The sequence below is a fragment of the Salmo trutta genome, chromosome 7 (genome assembly GCF_901001165.1).
Source record: "Salmo trutta chromosome 7, fSalTru1.1, whole genome shotgun sequence".
NCBI classification, from domain to species: Eukaryota; Metazoa; Chordata; class Actinopteri; order Salmoniformes; family Salmonidae; genus Salmo; species Salmo trutta.
Window position 1 is genome coordinate 51,904,626 of NC_042963.1, and position 23,243 is coordinate 51,927,868.

Genomic DNA, 23,243 nt, shown 5'->3' on the forward strand with positions numbered 1-23,243 from the left:
TATTGACTTTTTACGTAGCAGCAAAATGTCTAACTTATTTGCATTTGTTTTTGCTTACACTTGTATGTTGACTTCTCCATTGAGTTTGTTTTAATGTTTTCGCTGACTTTTCTTAGCGGATGTACAATCGTCGCAAATTGAATTATGGGGAGTTTCAGGCCCGGAGTGAACATAATTGTACACTCGCAAAGCCGACTAAAAACTAGGGCTGAGGGGCTTACGTTGCAAACTTCTCTTGCTTGGCTAATCATTTGGACCACTCTCCAAGATGGCGACGGGGATTCCCCCAAGGGCATAAGGCGAGGGTAAGTGGACGAGGGTGTGTCTTTTAACTGTTTGGACCGCCGCCACTCTGTGGTTTTTGGAGGTTCACAAACTGAAAACTTGCTTTTAAAAACAAAGACTTCAAATCAAATTCTATTAGTCACATGCGCCGAATACAACGGGTGTAGACCTTACATTGAAATAGTTACTTACGAGCCCCTAACAAACAATTCAGTTAAAAAAACAGATAAGAATAAGAAATAAAAGTAACAAGTAATTAAAGAGCAGCAGTAAAATAACAATGGCGAGACTATATACAGGGGGTACTGTTACAGAATCAATGTGCGGGGGCACCGGTTATTTGAGGTAATATGTACATAAAGATAGAGTTATTAAAGTGACTATGCATAGATAATAACAACAGAGAGTATGAGCAGTGTAAAAGAGGGGAGGGGCAACGGAAATAGTCTGGGTAGCCATTTGGTTAGGTGTTCAGGAGTCTTATGGGGGTAGAAGCTGTTTAGAAGCCTCTTGGACCTAGACTTGGCGCTCCGGTACCACTTCCCGTGAGGTAGCAGAGAGAACAAACAGTCTATGACTAGGGTGGCTGGGGTCTTTGACAATTTGTAGGGCCTTCCTCTGACACCGCCTGGTACAGAGGTCCCGGATGGCAGGAAGCTTGGCCCCAGTGATGTACTGGGCCGTTTGCACTACCCTTTGTAGTGCCTGGCGGTCAGAGGCCGAGCAGTTGCCATACCAGGCTGTGATGCAACCAGTCAGGATGCTCTCGATGGTGCAGCTATAGAACCTTTTGAGGATCTGAGGACCCATGCCAAATCTTTTCAGTCTCCGGAGGGGGAATAGGTTTTGTCGTGCCCTCTTCATGACTGCCTTGGTGTGCTTGGACCATGTTAGTTTGTTGGTGATGTGGACACCAAGGAACTTGAAGCTCTCAACCTGCTCCTCTGCAGCCCCGTTGATGAGAATGGGAGCGTGCTCGGTCCTATTTTTCCTGTAGTCCACAATCATCTCCTTTGTCTTGATCACGTTGAGGGAGAGGTTGTTGTCCTGGCACCACACGCCAGGTCTCTGACCTCCTCCATATAGGCTGTCTCCTCATTGTCGGTGATCAGGCCTACCACTGTTGTGTCATTGGCAAACTTAATGATGGTGTTGAAGTCATGCCTGGTCGTGCACTCATGAGTGAACAGGGAGTAGAGGAGGGGACTGAGCATGCACCCCTGAGGGGCCCCGTGTTGAAGATCAGCATGGCGGATGTGTTTTTACCTACCCTTACCACCTGGGGGCGGCCCGTCAGGAAGTCCAGGATCCAGTTGCACAGGGAGATGTTTAGTCCCAGGGTCCTTAGCTTATTGATGAGCTTTGAAGGCAATATGGTGTTGAACACTGAGCTGTAGTCAATGAATGGCATTCTCACATAGGTGTTCCTTTTCTCCAGGTGGGAAAGGGCAGTGTGGGGTGCAATAGAGATTGCATCATCTGTGGATCTGTTGGGGCAGTATGCAAATTGGAGTTGGTCTAGGGTTTCTGGGATAATGGTGTTGATGTGAGCCATAACCAGCCTTTCAAAGCAGTTCATGGCTACAGATGTGAGTGTTACGGGTCGGTAGTCATTTAGGCAGGTTACCTTAGTGTTCTTGGGCACAGCCACTATGGTGGTCTGCTTAAAAAAATGTAGTATTACAGACTTGGACAGGGAGAGGTTGAAAATGTCAGTGCCAGTTGCCAGTTGCCAGTTGGTCAGCGCATGCTTGCAGTACATGTCCTGGTAATCCGTCTGGCCCTGCGGCCTTGTGAATGTTGACCTGTTTAAAGGTCTTACTCACATCAGCTGCAGCGATCGTGATCACACAGTTTTCCAGAACAGCTGGTGCTTTCATGCATGTTTCAGTGTTATTTGCCTCGAAGCTAGCATAGAAGTAGTTTAGCTCGTCTGGTAGGCTCGTGTCACTGGGCAGCTCTCAGCTGTGCTTCGATTTGTAGTCCGTAATGGTTTGCAAGCCCTGCCACAGACGACAAGCGTCAGAGCCGGTGTAGTAAGATTCGATCTTAATCCTGTATTGACGCTTTGCCTGTTTGATGGTTCGTCTGAGGGCATAGCGGGATTTCTTATAAGCATCCGGGTTAGAGTCTCGCTCCTTGAAAGCGACAGCTCTAGCCTTTAGCTCGATGCGGATGTTGCCTGTAATCCATGGCTTCTGGTTGGAGTATGTATGTATGTCACTGTGGTGACGACGTCATCGATGCACTTATTGATGAAGCCAATAACTGATGTGGTGTACTCCTCAATGTCATCGGAGAAATCCCGGAACATATTCCAGTCTGTGCTAGCAAAACAGTCCTGTAGCGTAGCATCTGCTTCATCTGACCACTTTTTTATTGATCTAGTCACTGGTACTTCCTGCTTTCATTTTTGCTCGTAAGCAGGAATCAGGAGGATATAATTATGGTCAGATTTGCTAAATGGAGGGCGAGGGGAGCTTTGTATGCGTCTCTGTGTGTGGAGTTTTCTTTCCTCTGGTTGCACATTTAACATGCTGATAGAAATTTCCCTGCATTAAAGTCCCCGGCTACTAGGAGCGCCGCATCTGGGTGAGCATTTTCTTGTTTGCTTATGGCGGAATACAGCTCATTCAATGCTGTCTTAGTGCCGGCCTCTGACTGTGGTGGAAGGTAGACAGCTACGAAAAATACAGATGAAAACTCTCTAGGTAGATAGTTGGTCTACAGCGTATCATGAGATACTCTACCTCAGGCGAGCAATAGCTCAAGACTTCCTTAGATATCGTGCACCATTTACAAAAAGACATAGTCGGCCGCCCCTTGTCTTCCCAGACGCCGCTGTTCTATCCTGACGGTGCAGCGTATAACCAGCCAGCTGTATGTTGATAGTGTCGTCGTTGTAACGGCCGTCGTCAGAATGAGACCAAGGTGCAGCGGAGGATGTGTTCATCTTGAAATTTAATGCAAAAATTAACACTTTACAAATTAAACAAAAATGACAGCCGACAGTTCCGTCAGGTACTTACAACTAAACAGAAAGCATTCACCCACAAACCCCAAAGGAAAAACAGGCTGCCTATGTATGACTCTCAATCAGCAACAACGATCTACACCTGTTCCTGATTGAGAGCCATACACGGCCGAAACAAAGAAAACCACCAACATAGAAAAAGAAACCTAGAACGCCCACCCATGTCACACCCTGGCCTAACCAAAAATAGAGAACAAAAAACCCTCTCTATGGCCAGGGCGTTACAGTCGTTGTGAGTAATCGCAGTCCTGATGTCCAGAAGATATTTTCAGTCATAAGAGACGGTAGCGGCAACTTTTTGTACAAAATAAGTAAAAAAATAAGTTACAAACAACGCAAATAAACAAACAAAAAACACAGTCAGTTGGGGGCACGTAAAACGCCTGCCTTCTTCTCCGGCGCCACTTGTAGGAGTATTTTGACAAGGGAAAATAATACAGTATTAATATTCACATTGAATAATACATTAAAACATCTTATCAACAATTTATTACTTTCATTTAAACATCTTCACAATGACACAATAAATAGTCTGCTCTAATACCTACCTCTGAAACAATCTACTCAGTGATGTTTTAAAGGCTGAGGGAGGGATGCAGAGAGGGAAAGACCCAGATATACATATATTCACCTGGATTCACCTGGTCAGTCTACAGAGCCTTCGGAAAGTATTCAGACCCTTTTACTTATTCCACATTTTGTTACATTACAGCCTTATTCTTTGTGTATTATATATATATATATATATATATATATAATATTTTACCCCCTTTTTCTCCCCAATTTCGATATTGTCTCATCGCTGCAACTTCCCAACAGCCTCGGTGTCACGCTCGTCATAAGGAGTGGACGAAAATGCAGCGGGTAAAGTGCTCATCTTCTTATTTATTAAAGGAAAAATACTTAAACAAAACAAACGACGAAAACAGTCCACTAAGGTGCACAGACTATACTGGAAACAACCACCCACCAACACAAGTGAAAAACGAACACACTTAAATATGGCCTCCAATTAGAGACAACGACAACCAGCTGCCTCTAATTGGAGGTCATTGAAAAACACAACATAGAAATAGAAAACTAGAATAAACATAGAAATAGAAAATATAGAACATAAATCAAAAAACCCAAAACACACACCCCCTGCCACGCCCTGACCAAACTACAATAACAACTAACCCCTTTTACCAGTCAGGACGTGACACTCGGGAGGCGAAGGTCGAGTATTGCGTCCTTCGAAACATGACCCGCCAAGCCGCACTATTTAAAATCCACCCGCTTAACCCTGAAGCCAGAGGAAACACTGTCCAACTGACGACTGAGGTCAGCCTGCAGGCACCCGGCCCGCCACAAGAAGTCGCTAGAGCACGTTGAGCAAAGTAAAGCTCCCCCGGCTAAACCCTTCCCTAACCCAGGCAACACTGGGCCAATTGTGCGCCGCCCTAGGGGACTCCCGATCACAGCCAGTTGTGATACAGCATGGGATCGAACCCAGGTCTGTAGTGACACCTCTAGCACTGTGATGCAGTGCCTTAGACCACTGCGCCACTCGGGAGCCCAAACTAAGAGCATTTATTTGGTAAAACTCATTACAGACATATTCTAAAAGGGATTAAATAAAACTTTTTCCTCAGCAATCTATACACAATACCCCATAATGACAAAGCGAAAACAGATTTTTCCAAATAATTGCAAATTTATTCAAAATAAAAAGCTGAATTACCTTATTTACAGAAGTATTCAGACCCTTTGCTATGAGACTCGAAATTGAGCTCAGCTGCATCCTGTTTCCATTGATCATCCTTAAGATGTTTCTTCAATTAGATTGGAGTCCACCTGTGGTAAATTCAATTGATTGGACATGCTTTGTAAAGGCACACACCTGTCTATATAAGGTCCCACAGTTGACAGTGCATGTCAGAGCAAAAACCAAGCCATGAGGTCAAAGGAATTGACCGTAGAGATCCGAGACAGGATTGTGTCGAGGCACCGATCTGGGGGGAAGGGTAGCAAAAAATGTCTGCAGCATTGAAGGTCCCCAAGAACACAGTGGCCTCCATCATTCTTAAATGAAAGAAGTTTGTAACCACCAAGACTCTTCCTAGAGCTGGCCTCCCGGCCAAACTGAGCAATCGGGAAAAGGGCCTTGGTCAGGGAGGTGACCGCTGGTCACTCTGACAGAGCTCTAGAGTTCCTGTGTGGAGATGGGAGAAACTATCAGAAGTACAACCATCTCTGCAGCACTCCACTAATCAAGCCTTTATGGTAGAGTGGACAGACGGAAGCCACTACTCAGTAAAAAGCACATGACAGCCCGCTTGGAGTGCCAAAAGGCCCCCAAAGACTCTCAGAGCATGAGAAACAAGATTCTCTGATCTGATGAAACCAAGATCGAACTCTTTGGCCTGTATGCCAAGTGTCACGTCTGGAGGAAACCTGGCACCATCCCTAAGGTGAAGCATGGTGGTGGCAGCATCATGCTGTGGGGATGTTTTTCAGCGGCAGGGACTGGGAGGCTAGTCAGGATCAAGAGAAAGATGAACGGAGCAAAGTACAGAGAAATCCTTGATGAAAACCTGCTGGAGAGTGCTCAGGACCTCAGACTGGGGTGAAGGTTCACCTTCCAACAGGACAACAACCCTAAGCTCACAGCCAAGACAACACAGGAGTGGCTTCGGGACAAGTCTCTGAATGTCCTTGAGTTGCTCAGCCAGAGCCCGGACTTGAACCTGATCGAACATCTCTGGAGAGACCTGAAAATAGCTGTGCAGCGACGCTCCCCATCCAACCTGACAGAGTTTGAGAGGATCTGCTGAGAATATTGGGAGAAACTCCCCAAATACAGGTGTGCCAAGCTTGTGGCGTCATACCCCAAAAGACTCAAGACTGTAATTGCTGCTAAAGGTGCTTCAACAAGGTACTGAGTAAAGGGTCTGAATACTTATGTATATGTCATATTTCATATTTTAATTTTAATAAATTAGCAAAAAAAATGCTTTGTCATTATGGGGTATTGTGTGTAGATTGATGAAGGAAAATAAGAATTTAATCAATTTTAGAATAAGTTTGTAACGTAACAAAATGTGGAACAAGTCAAGGGGTTAAAGTAGATGAATTCCCAAATGACACCCTATTCCCTATAGTGCGCTATACTTTTGACAAGAGAGAATAGGCTGCCATTTGAGGTGTAACCATATTTAGATGGCTGAGGGAGGGGATAAGGTTGGCATTTGGGAAAGAAACATACAGTTGTTGGGAAAGACTATTAAATGCCTAGGCTTTCAACCTTTCCATATGTATATTTTATTTTTCAAACGTTGATGATGTATTTGAGTACTCGGGAATGCTCAACCTTTTACCAACGATATTGGACACTATAACAAGCCTGAAGACGGTGACGCGTACCTGTAGCCTTGATTAATGCACAGTGATGACTTATTTATAACTCATTGATATTCGATAGGTAGCAGACATCGTTTATGATCGACATCCCATCGATAGTGAGTGTTTTATTCTTCTATAGGCCTAATTATCGCTTCGGTTTGTTAATATTGGAAGCGTCGTGCCGCTTCAGAGACAGCTCACTTGGCTAAAGTCAATCGTCTTGAGGAAACGTGCCTTCACTTGTTGCCGCTATAAAAACAGACCTTCATCGCTGTTCTCTCTCAACTGTTCACACAAGAAGCAGCTGGGCTACCTGGCTGTCTCAGTATGTTCTAGAACAGTCTTCAAGGATGTTCAAGATGAGACGGTGGACTTTACTTGTCGTGATTGCTCTTTGTGCGTCTCCGCTTCTTTTGGCTGGTAAGTAAAGGAGTAAAGTTTATTTTTCTCATCCTTCCGCGGGCTTGGATTGAGATGGTACTCGCAAACTTTAGCGCGAGTCTGTCCAAGTGCGGATGCAGGCATTGAGGATGTTGCTTTTGAAATGTTTGTTGGCTATCTTGCATCTCTCCCATCTAAAAAACTTTTAATGTCTGTCCAATAGATCATTTTAAAATGGCAATGTAATATTGGGTATTGTTTTGGCTAATCAGGCTGGTATCACAATCTGTGAAGATTAATTTAAATTGGAACAGTGAATTTTGTGTTAATAACAAATACATTTATCCCCCAAAATATATTCTCTCTCTCTCTCTCTCTCTCTCCCCAGGTCCTTCCAGCTCTTCCCTTCCAGTCTCAGAGACCCAGAGCCGCTGTGCTGGTCGGGCCTGTAACCCTGCCATGGGGAACCTCGCCTTGGGCCGAGGTCTACTCACCCAGTCTGTGTGTGGATCCAACTCCACTGAGCCCTACTGCTCCTACCAGCAGATGTTTAGTTCTACCCCTTCCTTCCACGGAGACACTTCCTGTCCAGCAACACCCAAATGCAGCAAGTGCAATGCAGCTCTCCCCCACCAGGCTCACCTGGCCTCTGCCATGACCGATTCCTCATTCCGATACCCAGATACCTGGTGGCAGTCTGCCGAGGGGGCGGAGACAGAAACCCTCCAACTAAACCTGGAGACAGAGTTCTACTTGACGCATCTGATCCTGGTGTTCCGCTCCCCCCGGCCCGCCGCCATGTTGCTGGAGCGTTCTCAGGACCACGGGAAGACCTGGAAGACCCTCAGGTACCGTCGAGGACCACTTTGGAAATGACTGTTTTAATTGATGTATTAACCTCTGGGGTCAAATACACATCTTAACGATGGATGTATTGTTTTCTACCCAGGTACTTTGCGAGGGACTGTGAGGACACCTTCGGCCTGGCAGAGGAGGCTCGTGTGAAGGAGGAAGGAGAGAGCGGGGCGGCCTGCACCTCCAAATACTCAGGAGCGTTCCCATGTACCCGAGGAGAGGTTAGAGTTGTGTATTGTGGGGTCTCTGATTGCACACTTACCTATCCTCTTCATACCTGCTGACACGTAAGGCAGAGACCTATACCACTTCTGAGTGTCTAACGCCTCCTTTCAAGCTTAGCTTAAGTTCCTTGTGGCTACTAAGATTGTTGAGAGCCCAGACACGCAACCTTTGGACACAGGTGAAGGCAACACCCAGCTGGACGTTGTGGTTGCAGGGAAGTTGGAGGACAGGACACAGGGGGTTGAATAGAACAGAGCTGAGACAGATTTCAAAGTGGCCCGTTCGAAACAACCTGTCAAACAATCTCAACACTTCACAGCGGAAATCATAACATCTATGGTATCTAACTGTTTGCTGTGGTGCTCAAATACATCATTGCTGTGTGTGTGTGTGTGTGTGTGTGTGTGTGTGTGTGTGTGTGTGTGTGTGTGTGTGTGTGTGTGTGTGTGTGTGTGTGTGTGTGTGTGTGTGTGTGTGTGTGTGGGTGTGTGTGTGTGTGTGTGGGTGTGTGTGTGTGGGTGTGGGTGTGTGTGTGGGTGTGGGACAAGCGTTGAACAAACAGACTAAGCTGTGTGTTTAAAGTAAACAGATCTAAACTGAGGTTTTTCAGATCGCATTTCTCAGTTGCACAAAGCCTATGACGACATCCATGCATCAATAGAATATCAATGTTCACCTTATTCCTCTGATGTTGCTCCCTGAGGCCTTTTTAGACGTGCCGTATCATCGGACAGAGGAAAGTTTGAGCCAGAGAGCGACAGGCAGTTTATTCATGAGCATCATGATTTTCACTCCTCATCAGTCCTAGGGACTCCCAGCAAAAACAATCTGCTTTTTTTTTCACTACGTCAATGTATCTGCATGTCCAGCTGTTATATTTTGCCTCACAATTAAGTGTTTTACCATTATATTTTCAGTGCAGCCAGGGCTACAAGTAGAACACAGAACTATTTGACATAAACAGTTGTATTCATGAGTTTTATTAACAAATGTCAATAATAGAAAAAGGTCTGCCAAGAAAAACCTGATCAAAATGAATGTATATGAATGCTGTAATAAGTACAGAAATGATTTGCTCAGTGGGAAATGAATATCCAACTAGTCAGTGACAACTGTGTGGAGTTTGTGACAGCAATTTTGTGAGCTTATTACAGTATTATAGACACTATGACCTGGGATTTACTATGGTCTATGTAGAAGAACCCCTTACAGTATTATAGACACTATGTCCTGGGATTTACTATGATCTATGTAGAATAACCCCTTACAGTATTATAGACACTATGTCCTGGGATTTACTATGGTCTATGTAGAAGGACCCCTTACAGTATTATAGACACTATGTCCTGGGATTTACTATGGTCTATGTAGAATAACCCCTTACAGTATTATAGACACTATGTCCTGGGATTTACTATGGTCTATGTAGAATAACCCCTTACAGTATTATAGACACTATGTCCTGGGATTTACTATGATCTATGTAGAATAACCCCTTACAGTATTATAGACACTATGTCCTGGGATTTACTATGATCTATGTAGAATAACCCCTTACAGTATTATAGACACTATGTCCTGGGATTTACTATGGTCTATGTAGAAGGACCCCTTACAGTATTATAGACACTATGTCCTGGGATTTACTATGGTCTATGTAGAATAACCCCTTACAATATTATAGACACTATGTCCTGGGATTTACTATGATCTATGTAGAATAACCCCTTACAATATTATAGACACTATGACCTGGGATTTACTATGATCTATGTAGAATAACCCCTTACAATATTATAGACACTATGTCCTGGGATTTACTATGGTCTATGTAGAATAACCCCTTACAGTATTATAGACACTATATCCTGGGATTTACTATGGTCTATGTAGAAGAATCCCTTACAGTATTATAGACACTATGACCTGGGATTTACTATGGTCTATGTAGAATAACCCCTTACAGTATTATAGACACTATATCCTGGGATTTACTATAGTCTATGTAGAATAACCCCTTACAGTATTATAGACACTATGACCTGGGATTTACTATGGTCTATGTAGAAGAATCCCTTACAGTATTATAGACACTATGTCCTGGGATTTCCTATGATCTTCTATGTAGAATAACCCCTTACAGTATTATAGACACTATGTCCTGGGATTTCCTATGGTCTATGTAGAATAACCCCTTACAGTATTATAGACACTATGTCCTGGGGTTTCCTATGATCTTCTATGTAGAATAACCCCTTACAGTATTATAGACACTATGTCCTGGGATTTACTATGATCTATGTAGAATAACCCCTTACAGTATTATAGACACTATGTCCTGGGATTTACTATGTTGTTCTGTTGAAGAATCTCGTACAGTATTATAGACACTATGTCCTGGGATTTACTATGGTCTATGTAGAATAATCCCTTACAGTATTATAGACACTATGTCCTGGGATTTACTATGATCTATGTAGAATAACCCCTTACAGTATTATAGACACTATGTCCTGGGATTTACTATGTTGTTCTGTTGAAGAACCTCGTACAGTATTATAGACACTATGACCTGGGATTTACTATGTTGTTCTGTTGAAGAACCTCGTACAGTATTATAGACACTATGACCTGGGATTTACTATGTTGTTCTGTTGAAGAACCTCGTACAGTATTATAGACACTATGACCTGGGATTTACTATGTTGTTCTGTTGAATAACCCCTTACAGTATTAAAGTGAGGGAAAAAAGTATTTGATCCCCTGCTGATTTTGTACGTTTGCCCACTGACAAAGAAATGATCAGTCTATAATTTTAATGGTAAGTTTATTTGAGCAGTGAGAGACAGAATAAGAACAAAAAAATCCAGAAAAACGCATGTCAAAAATGTTATAAATTGATTTGCATTTTAATGAGGGAAATAAGTATTTGACCCCTCTGCAAAATATGACTTAGTACTTGGTGGCAAACCCCTTGTTGGCAATCACAGAGGTCAGACGTTTCTTGTAGTTGGCCACCAGGTTTCTGCACATCTCAGGAGGGATTTTGTCCCACTCCTCTTTGCAGATCTTCTCCAAGTCATTAAGGTTTCGAGGCTGACATTTGGCAACTCGAACCTTCAGCTCCCTCCACAGATTTTCTATGGGATTAAGGTCTGGAGACTGGCTAGGCCACTCCAGGACCTTAATGTGCTTCTTCTTGAGCCACTCCTTTGTTGCCTTGGCTGTGTGTTTTGGGTCATTGTCATGCTGGAATACCCATCCACGACCCATTTTCAATGCCCTGGCTGAGGGAAGGAGGTTCTCACCCAAGATTTGACGGTACATGGCCCCATCCATCGTCCCTTTGATGCGGTGAAGTTGTCCTGTCCCCTTAGCAGAAAAACAACCCCAAAGCATAATGTTTCCACCTGCATGTTTGAAGGTGGGCATGGTGTTCTTGGGGTCATAGGCAGCATTCCTCCTCCTCCAAACACGGTGAGTTGAGTTGATGCCAAAGAGCTCCATTTTGGTCTCATCTGACCACAACACTTTCACCCAGTTGTCCTCTGAATCATTCAGATGTTCATTGGCAAACTTCAGACGGGCATGTATATGTGCTTTCTAGAGCAGGGGGACCTTGCGGGCGCTGCAGGATTTCAGTCCTTCATGGCGTAGTGTGTTACCAATTGTTTTCTTGATGACTATGGTCTCAGCAGCCTTGAGATCATTGACACGATCCTCCCGTGTAGTTCTGGGCTGATTCCTCACCGTTTTCATGATCATTGCAACTCCAGGAGTTGAGATCTTGCATGGAGCCCCAGGCCGAGGGAGATTGACAGTTCTTTTGTGTTTCTTCCATTTGCGAATAATTGCACCATCTGTTGTCACCTTCTCACCAAGCTGCTTGGCGATGGTCCTGTAGCCCAATCCAGCCTTGTGTAGGTCTACAATCTTGTCCCTGACATCCTTGGAGAGCTCTTTGGTCTTGGCCATGGTGGAGAGTTTGGAATCTGATTGATTGATTGCTTCTGTGGACAGGTGTCTTTTTTACAGGTAACAAGCTGCGGTTAGGAGCACTCCCTTTAAGAGTGTGCTCCTAATCTCAGCTCGTTACCTGTATAAAAGACACCTGGGAGCCAGAAATCTTTCTGATTGAGAGGGGGTCAAATACTTATTTCCCTCATTAAACTGCAAATCAATTTATAACATTTTTGACATGCGTTTTTCTGGATTTTTTTGTTGTTATTCTGTCTCTCACTGTTCAAATAAACCTACCATTAAAATTATAGACTGATCATTTCTTTGTCAGTGGGCAAAACGTACAAAATCAGCAGGGGATCAAATACTTTTTTCCCTCACTGTATAGACACTATGTCCTGGGATTTAGTGTGGGCCTGTGAGTGTCATAGAGCAAAACAGATTACATGTGCACATTCATGGGGTCATAATAGTTTGTAGCTCAAACCATTCAGACTTTACATTACTTTCTATGAGAAGAACCGTTTTCACGATCCGCCTTTGTCTCACAAACACCGCTCTAGCTCAGCGGACGTTAATTTCACAAAAGTCTGTAGCTCAAACACACAATGTTTAAAAGGGGTTGGAAGCCCTAAATCACGTTGGCCTGATTGTGGGACTCAAATAGATGAGATGATAAGAGAAAAAGAGAGCGGGAGAAAGGTGGAGAGAGAGGGGAGAGAGAAAGGTAGAGAGAGAGAGATGGTAGAGAGAGAGGAGAGAGAGAGAGAGGTGGTAGAGAGAGAGGAGAGAGAGAGAGGTGGTAGAGAGAGAGAGGTGGTAGAGAGAGAGGAGAGAGAGAGGAGAGAGAGGTGGTAGAGAGAGAGGAGAGAGAGAGGTGGTAGAGAGAGAGGAGAGAGAGAGGAGAGATGGTAGAGACAGAGAGGTGGTAGAGAGAGAGGAGAGAGAGAGAGACAGAGGAATGTATTTTGCAGCGTTCCAATAGGGCTCTGGACCAAGTTAGGATGGGAGACGTTTAAATGTCATGAAAATGAAAAGGGTTTAACTGAACTCATCATAATTGTAGTGTATCTGCTGTGTGTTGGGCTGTGTTAGGTTATGCTGTGTATTAGGATGTGTCAGGTTATGCTGTGTATTAGGCAGTGTCAGGTTATGCTGTGTATTAGGCAGTGTCAGGTTATGCTGTGTATTAGGCAGTGTCAGGTTATGCTGTGTATTAGGCTGTGTCAGGTTATGCTGTGTAGTAGGCTGTGTCAGGTTATGCTATGTGTTGGGCTGTGTCGGTCATGCTATGTATTAGGCAGTGTCAGGTTATGCTATGTATTAGGCTGTGTCAGGTTATGCTATGTATTAGGCTGTGTCAGGTTATGCTATGTGTTGGGCTGTGTCAGGTTATGCTGTGTATTAGGCTGTGTCAGGTTATGCTATGTGTTGGGCTGTGTCAGGTTATGCTATGTATTAGGCTGTGTCAGGTTATGCTGTGTATTAGGCAGTGTCAGGTTATGCTGTGTATTAGGCAGTGTCAGGTTATGCTATGTATTAGGCTGTGTCAGGTTATGCTATGTGTTGGGCGTTGTCAGGTTATGCTATGGATTAGGCTGTGTCAGGTTATGCTATGTATTAGGCTCTGTCAGGTTATGCTATGTATTAGGCAGTGTCAGGTTATGCTATGTGTTGGGCTGTGTCAGGTTATGCTGTGTATTAGGCTGTGTCAGGTTATGCTATGTATTAGGCTGTGTCAGGTTATGCTATGTGTTGGGCGTTGTCAGGTTATGCTATGTATTAGGCTGTGTCAGGTTATGCTATGTATTAGGCTCTGTCAGGTTATGCTATGTATTAGGCAGTGTCAGGTTATGCTATGTGTTGGGCTGTGTCAGGTTATGCTGTGTATTAGGCTGTGTCAGGTTATGCTATGTGTTGGGCTGTGTCAGGTTATGCTATGTATTAGGCTGTGTCAGGTTATGCTGTGTATTAGGCTGTGTCAGGTTATGCTATGTGTTGGGCTGTGTCAGGTTATGCTATGTATTAGGCAGTGTCAGGTTATGCTGTGTATTAGGCAGTGTCAGGTTATGCTGTGTATTAGGCTGTGTCAGGTTATGCTATGTATTAGGCTGTGTCAGGTTATGCTATGTGTTGGGCTGTGTCAGGTTATGCTGTGTATTAGGCTGTGTCAGGTTATGCTATGTGTTGGGCTGTGTCAGGTTATGCTATGTATTAGGCTGTGTCAGGTTATGCTGTGTATTAGGCAGTGTCAGGTTATGCTGTGTATTAGGCAGTGTCAGGTTATGCTATGTATTAGGCTGTGTCAGGTTATGCTATGTGTTGGGCGTTGTCAGGTTATGCTATGTATTAGGCTGTGTCAGGTTATGCTATGTATTAGGCTGTGTCAGGTTATGCTATGTATTAGGCAGTGTCAGGTTATGCTATGTGTTGGGCTGTGTCAGGTTATGCTGTGTATTAGGCTGTGTCAGGTTATGCTATGTGTTGGGCTGTGTCAGGTTATGCTATGTATTAGGCTGTGTCAGGTTATGCTGTGTATTAGGCAGTGTCAGGTTATGCTGTGTATTAGGCAGTGTCAGGTTATGCTATGTATTAGGCTGTGTCAGGTTATGCTATGTGTTGGGCTGTGTCAGGTTATGCTATGTATTAGGATGTGTCAGGTTATGCTGTGTATTAGGCAGTGTCAGGTTATGCTGTGTATTAGGCTGTGTCAGGTTATGCTGTGTATTAGGCAGTGTCAGGTTATGCTGTGTATTAGGCAGTGTTAGGTTATGCTGTCTATTAGGCTGTGTCAGGTTATGCGGTGTATTAGGCAGTGTCAGGTTATGCTATATATTAGGCAGTGTCAGGTTATGCTATGTATTAGGCTGTGTCAGGTTATGCTGTGTATTAGGCAGTGTCAGGTTATGCTGTGTATTAGGCAGTGTCAGGTTATGCTGTGTATTAGGCAGTGTCAGGTTATGCTGTGTATTAGGCTGTGTCAGGTTATGCTATGTATTAGGCTGTGTCAGGTTATGCTATGTGTTGGGCTGTGTCAGGTTATGCTGTGTATTAGGCTGTGTCAGGTTATGCTATGTGTTGGGCTGTGTCAGGTTATGCTATGTATTAGGCTGTGTCAGGTTATGCTGCGTATTAGGCTGTGTCAGGTTATGCTATGTGTTGGGCGTTGTCAGGTTATGCTATGTATTAGGCTGTGTCAGGTTATGCTATGTATTAGGCTGTGTCAGGTTATGCTATGTATTAGGCAGTGTCAGGTTATGCTATGTGTTGGGCTGTGTCAGGTTATGCTGTGTATTAGGCTGTGTCAGGTTATGCTATGTGTTGGGCTGTGTCAGGTTATGCTATGTATTAGGCTGTGTCAGGTTATGCTGTGTATTAGGCAGTGTCAGGTTATGCTGTGTATTAGGCTGTGCCAGGTTATGCTATGTATTAGGCTGTGTCAGGTTATGCTATGTGTTGGGCTGTGTCAGGTTATGCTATGTATTAGGATGTGTCAGGTTATGCTGTGTATTAGGCAGTGTCAGGTTATGCTGTGTATTAGGCTGTGTCAGGTTATGCTGTGTATTAGGCAGTGTCAGGTTATGCTGTTTATTAGGCAGTGTCAGGTTATGCTGTGTATTAGGCTGTGTCAGGTTATGCTATGTGTTGAGCTGTGTCAGGTTATGCTATGTGTTGGGCTGTGTCAGGTTATGCTATGTGTTTGGCTGTGTCAGGTTATGCTATGTATTAGGATGTGTCAGGTTATGCTGTGTATTAGGCAGTGTCAGGTTATGCTGTGTATTAGGCAGTGTCAGGTTATGCTGTGTGTGGGGCTGTGTCAGGTTATGCTGTGTATTAGGCTGTGTCAGGTTATGCTATGTATTAGGCTGTGTCAGGTTATGCTATGTGTTGGGCTGTGTCAGGTTATGCTGTGTGTTGGGCTGTGTCAGGTTATGCTATGTTTTGGGCTGTGTCAGGTTATGCTATGTATTAGGCTGTGTCAGGTTATGCTATGTGTTGAGCTGTGTCAGGTTATGCTATGTGTTGGGCTGTGTCAGGTTATGCTATGTGTTGGGCTGTGTCAGGTTATGCTGTGTGTTGGGCTGTGTCAGGTTATGCTATGTATTAGGCTGTGTCAGGTTATGCTATGTGTTGGGCTGTGTCAGGTTATGCTATGTATTAGGCTGTGTCAGGTTATGCTATGTGTTGGGCTGTGTCAGGTTATGCTATGTATTAGGCTGTGTCAGGTTATGCTGTGTATTAGGCAGTGTCAGGTTATGCTATGTGTTTGGCTGTGTCAGGTTATGCTATGTGTTGGGCTGTGTCAGGTTATGCCCCCCTCTAATTATTTTATAATGAGATATATATACTGAACAAAAATGCTACAATTTCAATGATTTTACTGAGTTACAGTTTATATAAGGAAAATAGGTACATTTAAAATAAATACATTAGTACCTAATCTATGGATTTCACATGACTGGGCAGGGGCAAAGGCCCACTCACTGGGGGGCCAGGTCCAGCCGTCCGGGTGGCTTGTCTCAGACAATCCCGCAGGTGAAGAATCCGGATGTGGAGGTCCAGGGCTGACGTGGTTACATGCTTATGGTAGAGAAATTAACATTAACATCTCTGGGAACAGCTCTGGTGGACATTCCTGCAGTCAGCATGCCAGTTGCACGCTCCCTCAAAACTTGAGACGTGGCATTGTGTTGTGTGACAAAACTGCACATTTTAGGGTGTCCTTTTATTGCCCCCAGCACAAGGTGCACCTCTGTAATGATCATGCTGTTTAATCAGCTTCTTGATAAGCCACACCTGTCAGGTGGACGGATTGTTTTGCTAAGGAGAAATGCTCACTAACAGGGATTGGAGAGAGAGAGAGCGTCCCTGTCCTAGATTTCACACGTGGACTTTATTTAACTAATTATGTGACTTCTGAAGGTAATTGGTTGCACCAGATCTTACTTAGGGGCTTCATAGCAAAGGGGATGAATACATATGCACGCACCACTTTTAAAAATTTATTTTCCATTTCACTTCACCAAGATGGACTATTTTGTGTATGTCCATTACATGAAATTCAAATAAATATCAATTTAAATTACAGGTTGTAATGCAACATAATAGGAAAAACACCAAGCAGAATGAATACTTTTGCCAGGCATTGTACCACCACGGACTGATGCTGGCACTAAGACCACACTCAACCAAATCTATAAGGCCATAAGCAAACAAGAAAATACTCACCCAGAAGCAGTGCTCCTAGTGGCTGGGGACTTTTACCAAAATTTTACCAGCATGTCACATGTGCAACCAGAAGGAAAAAAACTATAGACCACATTTACTCCACAAACAGAGATGCATACAAAGCTCTCCCCTGCCCTCCATTTGGCAAATCTGACCATAATTCTATCCTCCTGATTCCTGCTTACAAGCAATTAAAGCAGGAAGTACCAGTGACTCGCTCAATACGGAAGTGGTCAGATGACGCGGATGCTACACTACAGGAATGTTTTGTTAGCACAGACTGAAATATGTTCTGAGATTCATCCAATGGCATTAAGGAGTATACCACTTCAGTCATCGGCTTCATCAATAAGTGCATCGACGACGTCGTCCCCACAGTGACCGTACGTACATACCCCAACCAGGAGCCATGGATTACAGGCAACATCCACATCAAGCTAAAGACTAGAGTTGCTGCTTTCAAGGAGCGGGACATTAATCGGGACGCCTATAAGAAATCCCGCTATGCCCTTAGACGAACAATCAAACAAGCAAAGCATCAATACAGGATTAAGATTGAATCCTACTGCACCGGTTCTGACTCTTGTTGGATGTGGCAGAGCTTGAAAACTATTACTAACTACAAAGGGAAACCCAGACGCGAGCTGCCCAGTGACACGAGCCTACCAGATGAGCTAAATGCCTTTTATGCTTGCTTTGGGGCAAGCAACACTGAAGCATGCATGAGAGCACCAGCTGTTCTGGATGACTGTGATAACGCTCCCGGTAGCCGATGTGAGCAAGACCTTTAAACAGGTCAACATTCACCAAGCCGTGGGGGCAGATGGATTACCAGGACATGTACTCAACGCATGCACAAATCACCTGGCAAGTGTCTTCACTGACATGTTCAACCTCTCCCTGACTGAGTCTGTAATACCTACATGTGTCAAGCATACCACCATTGTCCCTGTGCCCAAGGAAGTGAAGGTAACCTGCCTAAATGATTACCTTCTTGTAGCACTTACGTCGGTAGCCATGAAGTGCCTTGAAAGGCTGGTCATGGCTCACATCAACAGCATCCTCCCAGATACCCTAGACCCACTCCAATTCGCATACTGCCCCAACAGATCCACAGATGACACAATCTCAATCGCACTCCACACTGTCCTTTCCCACCTGGACAAAATAAACACCTATGTGAGAATGCTGTTGACTGACTACAGCTCAGCGTTCAAAACCATAGTGCCCACAAAGCTCATCACTAAGCTAAGGACCCTGGGACTAAACAACTCCCTCTGCAACTGGATCCTGGACTTCCTGATGGGCTGCTCCCAGGTGGTAAGAGTATGCAACAAAACATCTGCCACGCTGATCCTCAACACTGGGGCCCCTCAGGGGTGTGTACTTACTCCTCTTGTACTCCCTGTTCACCCACGACTGCATGGCCAAACACGACTCCAACACCATCATTAAGTTTGCTGACGACACAAGAGTGGTAGGCCTGATCACCGACAACGATGAGACAGCCTATAGGGAGGAGGTCAGAGAACTGGCAGTGTGGTGCCAGGACAACAACCTCTCTCGGAATGTGAGCAAGACAAAGGAGCTGATCGTGGACTACAGGAAAAGGCGTGCTGAACAGGCCCCCATTAACATCAACAGGGCTGTAGTGGAGCGAGTCGAGAGTTTCCAGTTCCTTGGCGTCCACATCACCAACAATCTATCATGGTCCAAACACACCAAGACAGTCATGACGAGGGCACAACAAAACCTATTCCCTCTCAGGAGACTGAAAAGATTTGGCATGGGTCCCCCGATCCTCAAAGTTCTACAGCTGCACCATCGAGAGCATCCTGACCGGTTGCATCACTGCCTGGCATGGCAACTGCTTGGCATCTGACAATAAGGCATTACAGAGGGTGATGCGTATGGCCCACTACATCACTGTGGCCAAGCTTCCTGCAATCCGTAGCAGTCAGAGACGTCTGTTGTCTTGTCCCGTCCGGTCCCATGTATATATCTTTTTCTTTGTATATCTTTTTTATTATAATATTTTATTTCAATTCCCATCTACAGACTGAACATACTCTCCTGCAACCCGCCTCACCCAATGTGGTACGGATCTGCTATTTGTTTTTACACTTTAGAACTGGAACCCCCATCAGAAGCTAGCCAGCTAACTAGCTGCTTGCTAGTAGTCAGTTAGCCACTGCTAGCGGTCATCAACGTTAACTTGGACATCAGCCAGCCTCAGCCCGGTCAATTCCTGCCAGTCTGCACAGTGCGATATCAACCCAGAGCATATCGGACTGCTTTTTCTCTACCACATCTCAGGATTCCTACTGCAAGCTCTGAACCTTTACACCGGATAATCGCAGCTAGCTAGCTGCTATCCGAGTGGCTACTCCTGGCTAACGTCTCTGTCCCGAAGCAAGCACCAGTTAGCCTGGAGCTAGCCTCGAGCTAGGCCCATCTCCCGGCTAGCTGAAGAGGTCCATCAGCCAATTCCTTGGGCTACAATACCTATTTTGCCAATTGGCCTGGACCCTTTTACTGCCGACATGGAGCCCCGCCGATCCATCACGACTGGTCTGCCAACGTAACCGTCCGAGGGGGTCTCAACAGGCTCTTCCCTCGTGACATCCCCCGAAGGCCCTTCTGCTAGCCCTTGCCCGCTAGCTGTCTGAATCGCTGTGTCTCCAGCTTACTTGGCTACGCATGCCTCTCCCTAATGTCAATATGCCTTGTCCATTGCTGTTTTGGTTAGTGATTTTTGTCTTATTTCACTGTAGAGCCTCCAGCCCTGCTCAATATGCCTTAGCTAGCCCTTTTGTTCCACCCCCCCACTCATTCGGTGACCTCACCTGGCCTAAATGGTGCCTCTAGAGACAAAACCTCTCTCATCGTCACTCAATGCCTAGGTTTACCTCCACTGTATTCACATCCTACCACACCCTTGTCTGTACATTATGCCTTGAATCTATTCTACCGTGCCCAGAAACCTGCTCCTTTTACTCTCTGTTCCGAACGCACTAGACGACCAGTTCTTATAGCCTTTAGCCGTACCCTTATCCTATTCCTCCTCTGTTCCTCTGGTGATGTAGAGGTTAACCCAGGCCCTGCAGCACCTAGCTCCACTCCCGTTCCCCAGGCGCTCTCATTTGTTGACTTCTATAACCGTAAAAGCCTTGGTTTCATGCATGTTAACATTAGAAGCCTCCTCCCTAAGTTTGTTTTATTCACTGCTTTAGCACACTCCGCCATCCCGGATGTCCTAGCCGTGTCTGAATCCTGGCTTAGGAAGGCCACCAAAAATCCAGAAATGTCCATCCCTAACTATAACATTTTCCGACAAGATAGAACTGCCAAAGGGGGCGGAGTTAGCCTGCAGAGTTCTGTCATACTATCCAGGTCTGTGCCCAAACAATTTGAGCTTCTACTTTTAAAAATCCACCTTTCCAGAAACAAGTCTCTCAACATTGCCGCTTGTTATAGACCCCCTTCAGCCCCCAGCTGTGAATTGATTGCCCCCCATCTATCTTCAGAGTTCGTACTGTTAGTTTACCTAAACTGGGACATGCTTAACACCCCGGCCGTCCTAAAATCTAAGATAGATGTCCTCAATCTCACACAAATTATCAAAGAACATACCATGTACAACCCTATATTCGTAACCATGGGCACCCTCTTAGATATCATCCTGACCAACTTGCCCTCTAAATACCCCTCTGCTGTCTCCAACCAGGATCTTAGTGATCACTGCCTCATTGCCTGCGTGTGTAATGGGTCCGCGGTCAAACCACCACCCCATATCACTGCCAAACGCTCCCTAAAACACTTCAGCAAGCAGGCCTTTCTAATCGACCTGACCCGGGTATCCTGGAAGGATATTGACCACATCCCGTCAGTAGAGGATACCTGGTTTCTCTTTAAAAGTAATTTCCTCTCCATCTTAAATAAGCATGTCCCATTCAAAAAATGTAAAACTAAGAACAGATATAGCCCTTGGTTCACCCCAGACTGCCCTTGACCAGCACAAAAACATCCTGTGGCGTTCTGCATTAGCCCCTGCGATATGCAACTTTTCAGGGAAGTCAGGAACCAATATACTCAGTCAGTTAGGAAAGCTAAGGCTAGCCTTTTCAAACAGAAATTTGCATCCTGTATCACTAATTCCAAAATGTTTTGGGTCACTGTAAAGTCCATGGAGAATAAGAGCACCTCCTCCCAGCTGCCCACTGCACTGAGGATAGGAAACATTGTCACCACCGATAAATCTACGATAATCGATAATTTCAATAAACATTTTTCTACGGCTGGCCATGCTTTCCACCTGGCTACAACTACCCCGGCCAACATCTCAGCACCACCTGCAGCAACTTGCCCAAGCCCCCCTGCTTCTCCTTCACCCAAATCCAGACAGCTGATGTTCTGAAAGAACTGCAAAATCTGGATCCCTACAAGTCAGCTGGGCTAGACAATTTGGACCCTCTCTTTCTAAAATTATCTGCCGAAATTGTTGCAACACCTATTAATAGCCTATTCAACCACTCTTTCGTATAGTCTGAGATCCCCAAAGATTGGGAAGCTGCCGCGGTCATCCCCCTCTTCAAAGGTGGAGACACACTAGACCCAAACTGTTATAGACCTATATCCATCCTGCCCTGCCTTTCTAAAATCTTCGAAAGCCAAGTTAACAAACAGATCACTGACCATTTCGAAACCCATCGTTTCTTCTCCACTATGCAATCTGGTTTCCGAGGTTGTCATGGGTGCACCTCAGCCACGCTCAAGGTCCTAAACGATATCATAACCGCCATCGATAAAAGACAGTACTGTGCAGCCGTCGTCATCGAACTGGCCAAGGCTTTCGACTCTGTCAATCACCGCATTCTTATCGGCAGACTCAATAGCCTTGGCTTCTGAAATGACTGCCTCGCCTGGTTCACCAACTACTTCTCAGATAGAGTTCAGTGTGTCAAATCGGAGGGCCTGTTGTCTGGACCTCTGGCAGTCTCTATGGTGGTGCCACAGGGTTCAATTCTCGGGCCGACTCTTTTCAAATCAAATTCAAATAAAATGTATTTATATAGCCCTTCGTACATCAGCTGATATCTCAGCTGATATCTCAAAACATTGTAGAGCAGAAAACAAGGTATGTAACTGAAAAAACATAATGCAAATATTTAGGTATAGAGATGGTAAGTGATCAAAAATATATATACACTAAGTTTGGGGTCACTTAGAAAAGTCCTTGTTTTTGAAAGAAAAGCACATTGTTTGTCCATTAAAATCAAATCAAATCAAATTTATTTATATAGCCCTTCGTACATCAGCTGAAATCTCAAAGTGCTGTACAGAAACCCAGCCTAAAACCCCAAACAGCAAGCAATGCATGTGAAAGAAGCACGGTGGCTAGGAAAAACTCCCTAGAAAGGCAAAAACCTAGGAAGAAACCTAGAGAGGAACCAGGCTATGAGGAGTGGCCAGTCCTCTTCTGGCTGTGCCAGGTGGATATTATAACAGAACATGGTCAAGATGTTAAAATGTTCATAAATGACCAGCATGGTCAAATAATAATAATCATAGTAGTTGTCGAGGGTGCAACACGCACGTCCGGTGAACAGGTCAGGGTTCCATAGCCGCAGGCAGAACAGTTGAAACTGGAGCAGCAGCACAGCCAGGTGGACTGGGGACAGCAAAGAGTCATCATGCCAGGTAGTCCTGAGACATGGTCCTAGGGCTCAGGTCCTCCGAGAGAAAGAAAGAAAGAAAGAAAGAGAGAATTAGAGAGAGCATATTTAAATTCACACAGGACACCGGATAGGACAAGATAAATACTCCAGATGTAACAGACTGACCCTAGCCACCCGACACATAAACTACTGCAGCATAAATACTGGCGGCT

General features: G+C 44.8%; 1 protein-coding gene across 1 annotated transcript in view; it reads left to right on the forward strand.

Annotated features, from left to right (window-relative positions):
* The window catches only part of LOC115196628 (netrin-4-like), a 58,199-nt gene that overhangs the window by 5,370 nt on the left and 29,586 nt on the right, over positions 1-23,243 (forward strand). The window contains exons 3-4 of the mRNA XM_029757474.1: positions 7,473-7,932; positions 8,034-8,160. Coding sequence (XP_029613334.1) covers positions 7,544-7,932; positions 8,034-8,160 — 516 coding nt within the window. The 5' untranslated portion in view covers positions 7,473-7,543. The remainder of the gene's footprint in view (positions 1-7,472; positions 7,933-8,033; positions 8,161-23,243) is intronic.